Here is a 12,649-nt window from a genome sequence, read left to right on the forward strand (position 1 = left end):
TTACTCTCATTTTTCATAAGTAAATTAATGAAATTTTCATTTAAAAATTAAAATTTACGCGATTTAAAGTATTGATATGGTATCGACGAGGCGGATCATTACATCCTCCATGTTCATGTTACACTTTTCCTTCTACTTCCCAATCTAAATAACGGTAGAGCCCGTCGGTTTTTCCCTTCTTCTTGGAATTCGATCAAATCTAAATGTGATTGGTTGTATATTTCCCAATCTTTAATTTGCATTAAAAAAAATGAAAGAATGGGACGGTGATTGAGTTCCTGCTGATACTATCCGATCTTGTAATCTATGTTGCATATATCTATTGCACTAATAGAGGTTTTCTTTTCTTTTCCTTTTTTTTCTCAATCATAACATTGCAAAGATTAAGTTAGGCTCATTATATACTTTTGTACATTATAAAGTAAACTTGATATTCTAATATAACATATTTATACTATGTTTTATCTGGTACAATTTAAACCATAATTATTAATATAATAATTATTTTCTATGTATAATAAAACTATAAAAAAAATAAAAGTATAAATCTAAATTTAGAATGTTCAGTATCATGTATTAAATATTTTCACAAGTTAAATAGAAGAAAACTAAGACTATATCATGTTCTATTTAACTTATCTTAGGCTAACATAGGAACATCTAATCACTCCCAACCTTGTAAGTTACTTTTTCTTGTTTTTTTTTATAGTCTAATTGTGTTTACTTTGGTCCTAATCTCATCTCCTGGTGGTTAAAAAAACAAACAGTTATGGCCCGCTCCAGCACAGAAGCTTGACCTTAGTCACTGTTGAGGTGTCTTGACTTCTGTCTCTTATGTCTGAACTTGCAGTTCCACATAAGTTGCTTAACATTGATTGTGACAACACAAGTACTATGTCTCTTGCTCGCACCAAACACATGGAGTTAGACTTGTTTTTTTTCTCGTGAAAAGGTTCTAAACAAGCTACTCCAAGTTGTTTATGTGCCTCCAAAAGCCAGTATGCTTTCATTCTCCCAAAGCTTTGTCTCCAGGCAACTTTGAAGCTTTCAGGGCCAAGCTTACATTGTGTGTGATCCCTCTAATTCTTCTGGGTCTCACCCGCCATGAGCTTGGGGGAGGGGATATTAGAGTATTCTTACTCCTCTAAGTAAAGTGTATTGGTTTTTACAAGTGTTAGCTTGTCAACGAGCCATCAGTTAGTTACATTTACTAACTCTAGTTAGTTAGTAATTACAAGTGTTAGCTTGTCAACGAGCCATCAGTTAGTTACATTTACTAACTCTAGTTAGTTAGTAACCGTTAGAGTTAGTTTTTTGTTAGTCACTACATAATACAGCGCGCTGACATTGATCATTGTAACTTACCATTTTCATTTCAATCATTGATAAAATTAGTTTTTCAGTTTCTCACAAAATCTATCACAAATCAACGAAATATCAAACCCCGCGTGAAAAAAAAAAAAAAGTGAGATATTAAAGAAGGTACGGTAATATATATAGTCACAAAGAACTATAGTGTGGTCATAAATCTGATGAACATGTAGTATATGTATAAAGATATTCTGTCCGATGCAACTTTCATTTGGGGGCTCCCACAGCACAATCGACGAATCCACTTTGATGGTCCCTTCATAGTCAAAAGGTCCTGCTGACATTCCCTGGTTATCCAAGTCAACCTGTCCTTTGCATGTAAATTATGAGCAAGGACTATATTCCATTGAAGAAGCTTTATGACATTTTTTATGCCTTACGAATACGATAAAGCTCCGCTGCCATACTATTGACCTTATCTTCAATTCAGCCGAAAGTGAAGTTGATTATAAGCCTGACAAAACCCCTAGACATTTTACCTTCGCTAAACCTTCATCTTCTTCTTCATCTATAGCCCATGTTTAAACTTGCACCCGGCTTTTAGGGCACCGCGCGTGTTCTCTTTTCCTTGCACCAACTATGATTCTTCTTGTCCGATTCCTCTTCATCTTAATTTAATTATCAATTGGCTGTTAGTTTGTGTTTGATTTAAAAGAAATTATTATATAATCCAAATTAAAGCCTCAATGACAAGTAGGACAGTGCAAAAATATCCAAATATATAAAATCAATCCATAACCAATTCAATCTAATCCACTTTAAATGGTCTGGTTTCATATCCAAATCTAATTTTTTGGATTTTAAATCAAATCCAATTAATTGGATTTGAATTGATATTTGTTTGGATTTTTAAATCCAATACAATTTTGAGATGGTGACGGCTAGGTTTTTTTGGCCAACTTCGATAGGAGCTATTTTTTGATCGATCTCTACTAGAGTTATTTTGGACAATGTCAAATGTTAATGTTTTTAAATTGTCATCGGTTGAGACTATTTTTTGGTTAACACTAGTAAGGGTTATTTCAGCCAACATTGGTCAGGATTATTTTTCGGCTGATGCAGTCTAAAGTTTTTATAGCTAACATCAGTCAAGATTATTTTTTGGTTGATGTCAACTAGAATTTTTTTTTTTGCGATGTCTGTCGAGATGATTTTTTGGTCGACGCCAGATAGGTTTTTCGACCGACATCGGTCAGGGTTTACTTGGTCGACATCAGACAAGACTTTTTTTTGCCGATGTTGACAAAAATTTTTTTGGCCGACATCGATCGAAAAACATCATCGATCGACATTGACAAAAAACCTAGCTAATTTCGGCCAAAATATTCTCCCAATTAACGTCAATTGAAAAAATCCTAGTTGATGTTAACAAAAATATCCCTAGTCAGTGCTACCTAAAGAAATAGTCATGGTCTTTGTTAACAAAAAAACCTAGTCAATGTCGACTAAAATAAAGTATGAGTTGATGTCGGTTGAAAATAACGCTTAAATGGACCGGTGCTAAGTTTTCACTTTTTAGCGTTTAATTACTAAAATTTGTAAAAAAAATCCTTATAACATTTAAGTGGATATAAATTGTATATAATCAAATCCATATCCACTTGAATCTTGAATCCAAATTATTTTTTTAAAAAATATAAATATAAATTTAAGATCTAATCTATTTAAATAAATATGGATTGAATATGGATTAGATTCTTAAAAATCCAATGCATGCCCCTAATGACAACTCCATATGTATCATTCTTTGCTGATCTATATATAATTTATGTCAAAAGATTAATAGTCTTGTCATTAATTTGATGGCTTGAAGATTTATGCAGGCGTATCTTGTCCACGTGCTTTCTAGAGTCAATCAGATCTGAGAGGAAGCTGTTAACGATATATTTGCCTTCAACTTGATCATTAGTCTATTAGGATACCTAGATGGCCGATTTTGATTTCCTGCGGCAACCATTCATTTGCTTTGGGTACATTTTCAGCTCTTACAATTAGTTTGGTTTGAGTATAATTAATTCTAGGCAGTGAATTTATATATGTGTTTTTAAAAGCAAAAGGTTTTTATTGAAGGATTTTTTTTTTTAAATGTGTAGGAATAAAGACAATATTAAATAATTTATGTATCTTATTTAACTAATTGATTGAGTTGTACCCCTTGATTTTATTTAAGGAAGCTAATACTGAATTTATGTATTATTGTTTAAAGAAAATCTACATTTACACTAAAAAAGGGGTTACAGTAGAAGTTCAATGTGACGCATCTGAGGCTACTATCCCAAAATGTTAAAGGATAGTACTTCCATACTAAACCTATATATACTATAAAAAATGACATTTATAACAATTTGGCGTTGGTTTAATTTTTATTGGTATAACTTTTAATTAAGAAAAATTAAACTGTTTATAAGGATATTGCACGTGTATACTAATAATTTAATATATTATCTAACTAAATATTTTTGTTAGTATTGACAATTTATAGATATCATTTATATATACATCAAATATTTCTATAATATACCATTTAATTAGTATAAATTGATAGAGAAAACTTTAATATTTAATATTATAATTTCATTAATCAGTTTATTTTATTTTTAATGTTATAATCAGAAATATATTTGTTGGTTCATAGAGGGAAATTCATGTCAACAACAATGTTACAAAGAATCAGTAAAAAACATGTGTATAACAATATTATTGAGATTGTGGTAAAAGCAAAGGAATCGAGAAGATAATTGATTGGGAGCAAAAACATGACTATTATTCAAACGAAACAAATATAGGTGTAAGAGTAGAAAAAAATAAGATGTAAAATATTTGTATTCAGTAATAAGCGATTTAAGAAAAGAAGAAAGAAATAAAATGTGGTATTAGGAGGGATAGTAAAATAAATTTGAAAAGACATTTAACTTGTTGCATTAATTATTTCTTAAAAAATATATTTTGACACTATTATATATTCTTATGGTATGCATTGTCGAAGGGAGAGATGGGAACGAATGAGAAAAAAATAAAAGATGTGACAAGTAAAAATATCAAAATGCATTAACCTAACCTAATTTAATTCACTCAACCCATAAAAAAATGAGTTAAGTTAGGTTAAATTTGTTTTGAGATTGAATTAAAAATAACCCAATCCAATCCTAGTTGGTTGTGGGTTTGGTTGTCAAAATAAAGTTATTAAAACTGAATCTTTCATAAGTTAACTTACCAAAATAAATGTATATTAATATAAACATATAATGTTACACTTACAAAAATGTTATCCAACTAAATTGTCTTAGCATAAATGTTTTCTAGAATATATGATCATGAATTATATAAATGTAGCGCACGGTCAATAAAATAACCTGAAATTCACGATAATTTGCAAAAATTTTGTCTAACAAAACAATATTTAATCAAATAAAGCATAAAAAATTAACAAAAAAATCTCAATCTAATGAGTCAATCCAATTCAACAATCTGTCTCTTAACCCGTTGAAGCGAGTTATAATTGGGTTGGACAGGTTGAATGGTTGAATTATATAACCCAACTCAATATATTTTGGCATTTGGGTTATGAGTGATATAATATATATAAAAAAAAACAAAAAATTGAAAGAGAAGAATGGTGGAAAAGAAATGTGAGAGATTGACGTATTACAATAGATGTTATTTCAATGCAATTTATCTCAAGCAATAGTAAACATCTCTTCCTATGAGTGTGGGATAGTAGGCTGTCTATGCATTGATTGGAGATTTATTATTGGAGGATTGGGGAATTTTTTGGTGTCAGTGGGGATCAGATGACTTATACACGTGTAGATTGGTGGTGGTTAAAAGAAACAGATACACATTATACTTATGGTGGGAGACAACTTTTTGATGGGGTACTGAATTACATGTTAATATTGGGAGCGGTTATTTAATTTGATATTTATTGATTTTGATGTAATAAATGCCTTCTAATCAAGTGGTTAGAAATTGTAATTATTTTGGCATTTCTGGTGTCATATATAAATATATCTTCTTTCATTTAAAAAAAAAATCTCTTCTTTATTTTGACATTTCTGGTGTCACCGTGAGACATAGGAAGAAAGAATAAAGATAGAGAAAAAAATTGTAATAATTAATGTGATTATGAAAATATGATGTAAAAAAAGTAAGTAGATGTTGAATATTTTTCATTTATCTCATGTGAGGAGTGACGCGGAACGTGTGCTCGACAACTCATCTAATGACGACATGTAAAGCAACGTTCTGTTGAAGATTTTTTTTTTCCTGTTTTAACTTTACGGAAAGTGCAGTGTTCACCCAAAAGTGCTGAACTTGATAATATAATAGTTTTTTTTTTTAAGGGTTGATAATATTATTGTTGAAATAGATATGTTATAATTGTTGATCGTGAACACGATTAAATGGATAAGAGGTTTTTTTAATTGAAATTTTGATTTTCCTGCACTTTTAAATTCCTGACTTTGTTTTTTATATTTTTAAATCAAGATATTTAATTCTTCTATTTATTAAAATAAATAATTTTGATGGATCATTAATTTTATCAATTAATTGTTAGTTAATCATTTAAAGTCAAACATTAATGTGACATATTAATAATACTTATATAATTACATAAGTTGTTGACATGACACTTAAGTGACAAGAAATAAAATAAAATAAAATAAATAAAAAAAGATTTTGATAAATATTAAACTCATATTTTATACAAAGATAAGATAATAAATAATTAGGACACTTGTATTATTAGAATTATTTTATTTAGTTAACTTTATAAATATTAGTTTCTATATATTATTAGTCAAGAATTATTAATCTTTTTTCAAATTATAAAAATTTATAAATTAAAAAAATTAACATATAAATATTTTTCATTTTATTTTATATAATTTTATACATTTTATTTTAATTTTACCAATTTATAATTATATTTCACAAATTAATTTATAAATTATTTACATAAATTATTTTGTAAATTATTTACATAAATTATTTTGTAAATTATTTTAATATACATATTATTTTTATTCAAATTATATAAATCAATATAATTGTGTTAATTAATATTTAAATTATACAAATTACTTAAACTTATTTTACTATGAAAATATTTTTATTCTAAATATTTAAATTAAAAAATAATATTTAATTTTTTAGAAAACTTACCTATTAATATTTTAGTGTTCACTATAAGAAGTTATTTAATTTATTAAATAAGTTATTTTAAAATCAATTATATAAATCCAGAAAATTACATAAATAAATATGTAAATTATTTATATAAATTATTTTATCTAATTTATAGAAAATGTGTAATTTTATTTTTATATATAAATAATAATTTTTTATTATTTTAATTAAAAAATTATAAATTTTGAACTTTCTAGATTATTTAAATATTATTTAAAATTTACTCATAATCTATATATTATTTTTAAAATTATAGTAAAATAAGAACAAATTTTTATATAATAATATTTATTCATTTATATTAAAATAAAATTTTATAAAAAAAAATAAATACATGTAAAATTAAATATTAAATATTTTATTTTAATTTATAAATTGTCATAATTTAATAACTAATGGGACATATAAAATAGTGTTTATAAAATTAATTAGGCAAAACAAAAATTTTAGTGATATATTGGTTTACCTTTAAATAAGAGGATATGAATTAAACTTCTAACCGAATTTATTTTATTTTTTACTTTTATTTAATTCTTTGTTAGATGATATCATGTCAACAAACTCTATAAACTTTACCTTAACTTCACTGCACCACATAAACTTTGGATGGTTGAAAGAATCAAAATTGTTAATTCACGCGCGAGAATAACAAGACTAAATATCTTATTTAGAAATATGGAATCAATTTAGTCTTTTCTTTGATTTTTAGTAGGGGAGGGGGGGCATTTATGGACGAGAGTTTATGGTTGGTTTGTTTGCAACAATATTATGAAATTCATATTAAAACAACGTGACAGCCGAAGTCAATGAAAGAAAAGAGAAATAATGGGCCCAAGAATCTGGAACATACATAGATCATTACGAATGCAATAATGCTATACGCTACCAACAAACTGCACGACAAGATAGAGGAGAGGAAGCATGGCCAAAGAAAAAGAAAAAAGTAGAGGAGGAATCGGAAATTAATATACTGAATATTGCCTTTAGGAATCGTCCATTTATGCAAGTTGGAGCAATAGTACCTCTACCCTTTCCCTATAAATATCACCCCACTCCTACCTTTGACCTCAAGTCCAAGTCTTTTCTATTCTATTTCTTACGTAATAATTATATAGATTAGTATAAAGAACTATGGATTGCAGAATAGAGAGTGCCGAAACTCACAGGTTTTCTTAATTTCTTACATCCATGCACAAGCGCACACATGCATACATCACATATGAACGAGTGCATGTGCTTCTATACTATTAAACATTGAATTGCATAAAATTAAAAATGAATTATAATCAACAGTGCATGGATATGTATAAATAACAATCATGTTTTTTTTTTTTTTTTTGCAATAGGAATAAGTGTGCAGCATGCTTCCGACAGTTCAACAAACTGGAGCATCTTGTGGAGCACATGAGGATCTCATACCATTCGGTTCATGAACCAACCTGTGGCATTTGCAGGAAACACTGCAGGTCTTTTGAGTCTCTCAGGGAACATCTTATAGGTAATACTCATTCATACGATGATTAATTGTGAAGCAAATTAAGTGCATGCCCTTAGCATATATCTTCCATGAAGAATATTTATCATCTGATTGTGAATTTGTGATGAAACTTAATCTGGTTTTCCAGGTCCATTGCCAAAACAGGAATGCAGAGATATATTTTCCTATAGAGGGTGCAAGTTTTGTTTGAAAGTCTTTGAAAGCCCTAACTCTCGCAGGATCCACCAAGAAAAATGCCAACTCTCTGGAACAAATGCTGTATAACTTCTAACTATGAATCTAAAGAATTTACAAATGATTATCCTAGTAAAAATTTATTCTAATAATTTAAAAACATAAAGTAATATTTTTTTATTAAAAATTTGAAAAGATATTAGAATTATTAATTGCGAATTTTTAACTTTTTGTGCACATTATTACAGGGAATAATTGGTCGCTTTTCAAACTTGGGACTTCGTGATAATTTGGCTATTGGTGGTGGAGCAAGAGGACCACAAGTAGTTGCTCTAGCATGTAAAATGGTTGGAGGCGGCAGTGATGGCTCACTTGATCTCTGTGCAAGAGTTTGCTTAATCGATGAACATGAGAACATAATATTCCATTCTTATGTGAAGCCACCAATTCCTGTCGCAAACTACAGGTTAATTGGACAATTAAACTTCCTTTATATTAGGCCTTAAAGATTTAATTTAACCATACATTTTTTTTAATTGATAAGCAGTTTAACCATAATATATACCTAACGCAGCTGCTGATTCATTAACAGGTATGAGACAACAGGCATCACACCAGAATATCTTAGGGATGCAATGCCAATGAGACATGTTCAGAGGAGGATTCATGACTTCCTTTGCAATGGTGAACCTATGTGGACAATTCGAGCAAGAGGTGGAAGAGCCAGGATTCTTGTGGGTCATGGTTTGGATCATGACCTTGAAAGTTTGCAAATAGAATATCGAGCTGAAAAAATAAGGTAAATAGTTCAATTTAACATTTAGGCAGAACACATGCAGCATAGGTATACACTCTCATACATATCTCAAATTAAATAATTAATCTGTTCAGAAATTTTTGTAACTTTGTATAAGGCAAGTAAAAGAACACTTTTTATTAGATCCTAACTACGGTTATTTATTTGTTTATTTATATTAGCTCCTCGATCTCTAGAATCAACAACAAAGATGGATGCCATACATCAAATCATAGGTTTATTTCAACACATTCAAATATTGATTTTGAATTCATATTGAATAATCAGGGACACTGCAAAATACCCTCCACTGATGAAAACAAGCAAGCTGAGCAACTCACTCAAGTACTTAACACAGGCATATCTTGGGCAAGTATCCTTCACATTTTTCTTTACTGTAAAATAGAAGATGCATGCATGTTGAATTCATGATATATGTTTTAATATTAATTAATTAACGAGGCTTCTGTTTTGGGGCACATATACATATAAGCAGGTATGACATTCAAACTGGGATTCAGGATCCTTATGAGGATTGTATTGCAACGATGAGGCTCTACATGAGAATGAGATCTCAAGCACATAGAGTACAGGAATACCCTTTGGCGTCTGACCCTCAGAACAGGAATAATTTTGCTTCATGGAGGCAAAGTGAGATTGAAAGAATGAGTCCTGAACAAATGCTAGAAATTTCAAGGTCTGACTACTACTGCTGGTGCTTGGATTCCTTGTATTGATCCCTGAATGGTGAAAGCCAAGTACACCAATCAGAAAGCCCATGAACATCAGGGAATTGATCAGTACACTACTAATTTAACCGATACAAATATCTAGTATGCAAAAATAAAGTACACCAAACAGTTGTCTCTTTTTTACTAGTCAATAATTTCTTATTTTATAAATAATACTCAACTTAAGCAGTAGCTTACGCTACTACCATAGCTAGCACCCAGTGATTAAGGTACGTTCATGTTATGTGTATGAATATATTTGACGAATACAAAGAATAAGCGCTCATATGTTATGCGTGAATTCTATTAAAGTACGTACTTGTGTCTCGTTTGTTGTTTAACATCTCTATCTAATAATATTAACTATACACTCTCCAACTATATTTGATAACCGCCACCTTCAATCTCCCCAAATATAGTGTGATATTCGTATGGTAATTGTCTTACAATTACGTCATATCAACTGGGTGTGATCCCAAATACAAAAAACATTTAAAAAAATGTATTAATAATTTCAATAACTAACAAATTTGTTATGCTTCAAAGATTTCTTTTCTTAAAGTTTTATAGCTTTTATTCATCTAGGCTAATTTTGATTTTTTATATATTTTTCGTTACATATTAGTTAGCCTAATATTTCTGCTGATTTAGGATTGGTCTCCATGATTTCTACTTATTAAGGTATATTGAATCAATAACTCACCGTTATTATAACACTAAAACCCAAATGAGACAAAGATATCAGGACTATATATTAAAAGGAATAATTTATACGAGTAACACCGAATTGAGTAGTACTATAAAAACTAAAATATTCACATTAATACTACTATATAAAAGGATTTTAATATCAAATGAGTTTTAACATCAATTTAGAATCAATGTTAAAATGACTGTCATTGAAATTAGGCATATTTAAATATCGGGTTTAAAATTAATATTGAAATTCATTATTTAGTGTAAAGTTTTTTCTATATCGATTCTAAAAAAATCAATGTTGAAAGGTTTATACAACATCAATTTTTGATATAACCATGTTGAATGTATTATACCACATCCGTTTTGGAATGTGTCTTTCTAACATCGATTTTGACTCAAAATTGAGGAGGTAAAGACACTTTCAACATCGGTTGCAACTACAACCAATGTAAAAATTAAGCGAACTTTTTTTAATATTTAATTTGTTTGACAACGAATGCAACCTACAAATTAAAAAATACATCACTATTATTATGTCATGAAAACACTGTCCAGGAACTATGCTTTGCATGAACACAATACTAGTAGGACCAAAAATAATATAATGAGCAAATTAATACTAATAGAACCTGAGATTTTATTAAAAAGAATAACAAATTTCTCCTTTAAATACACTAAGGAAGGTAACCCAATATAATAATAATAATTATAATAATAATAATAATAATAAATCTTCACAGCCAATAACTGGCTGCTAACCCAATAACTCAACATTTCTTTCAATTGGCAAGCCAAGTAAACAATAGGCAATGGAGCTATTGTCTCCCCTTTAGCATATATTAGCTTCTCGGGTGAGTAGAGTTTCGGTTTCTAAAGAAAGATGTGTTATTTAAAAAAATGAATTCTATGAAAACAATTGTTATTATTATATGATATTTAAATATATATTAATATAAAGTATAATTGCTTTATTTAAGTCTTATAATTGTATAAACTTTATCTTTCAATTCATATACTTACAAATCCTCTTTTAATCTTTATACACTATATTAAAAATATTAAATTTTTTGACGCACATCCTAAGACGATTATACATAACCGTCTTAGAATTCCACGCAGTGTCAATTTTATAAATAATAAAAGTTATACAATGACGGTCCTCTAAAAATCGTCTTTGAAATTTGAATGTCTTTAAATATATCGTTTCTCACTTAATTACTTTTTCTTGCTCCTTTCTTCTTTGCTAACCTAGTTTCTCTCACCCTCTCTCTTTCTTTGTTTCCCTCGTTAGCCTATGTCACCCATCATTGCCACACACTGTCACGCCTCGACGCCGTCATCACCACCATCCCGACTGGTAGCCACCGTCATGGCTCGCCATCGTTGTCGTCGCTTGAAACCCAGATAACGTGTTGTCACCATTGTTGCAGGTATGGTTTTGTGCATTTGCACTATTGCGCCATGGTGGTTCACGACAACCATGGCAGACATCTATTTTTTCCTTTCCTTTTAGAAACCCTAATTGTTTTATTTTAGGTATTGCTTGTTTCTCTATCATACCACATTGTTGCAAGTGTTGCTTGTTTCTTTGCTTGTATTTCTTTGGTTAAAGGGGGAGGGAACCTTTGCAAAGGTGAAATTTGCTCAAAACACAAAAACTGGATAGAGCATGGCCATGAAGGTGCTCAATAGAAGCACCACATCAAGCACAAGATGGTCGACCAGGTAGAAAACTCTTAATTAACTTTTGTAATAAACTTAATTTTCTTTCACAGTAACAAATTTTGAGAATGGTCTGTTTCTAATTAACTTTTTTCTATTATGCAGATCAAGAGGGAGATTTTGATCATGAAGCTAGTTAGGCACCCTTATGTTGTTCGCATGCACGAGGCATGTGATAATTGCTTTCCATTTTCATAATTAAGGCCCTGTTTGGCTTTTTTTCTAAGTTGTCATCCAATTTTGAAATGTGATTTCCATTCAAGTATGGAATGCACTGTTATGTTAAGTAGGAGTTTAGAAATGTTTTCGGGAAGTACAAGCAAAACCAGAATTATAGAGTTTCTTTTTTATTTTGATTCTTTGGACTTTTAGAGTGAGGGATAGTTCTGGAAATCATATTTTAATTTTTGAGAATTTTCATTGATTAAATGAAAAAGGTTTTAAAAGAAAAGTCATGCCAACTCAATA

At 29.4% G+C, this 12,649-nt stretch overlaps 1 protein-coding gene across 1 annotated transcript; it reads left to right on the plus strand.

Annotated features, from left to right (window-relative positions):
• Window positions 1-7,640: 7,640 nt before the first annotated feature.
• Window positions 7,641-10,071, plus strand: LOC114398303. Its single transcript, XM_028360486.1, has 7 exons — window positions 7,641-7,727; window positions 7,908-8,059; window positions 8,187-8,317; window positions 8,482-8,699; window positions 8,826-9,032; window positions 9,318-9,398; window positions 9,526-10,071. The coding sequence occupies exons 1-7, from the start codon at window positions 7,693-7,695 to the stop codon at window positions 9,764-9,766; spliced, it is 1,065 nt and encodes a 354-aa protein (XP_028216287.1). The 5' UTR covers window positions 7,641-7,692; the 3' UTR covers window positions 9,767-10,071.
• Window positions 10,072-12,649: the final 2,578 nt, after the last annotated feature.

Source organism: Glycine soja, chromosome 19 (genome assembly GCF_004193775.1).
Source record: "Glycine soja cultivar W05 chromosome 19, ASM419377v2, whole genome shotgun sequence".
NCBI classification, from domain to species: domain Eukaryota; kingdom Viridiplantae; phylum Streptophyta; class Magnoliopsida; order Fabales; family Fabaceae; genus Glycine; species Glycine soja.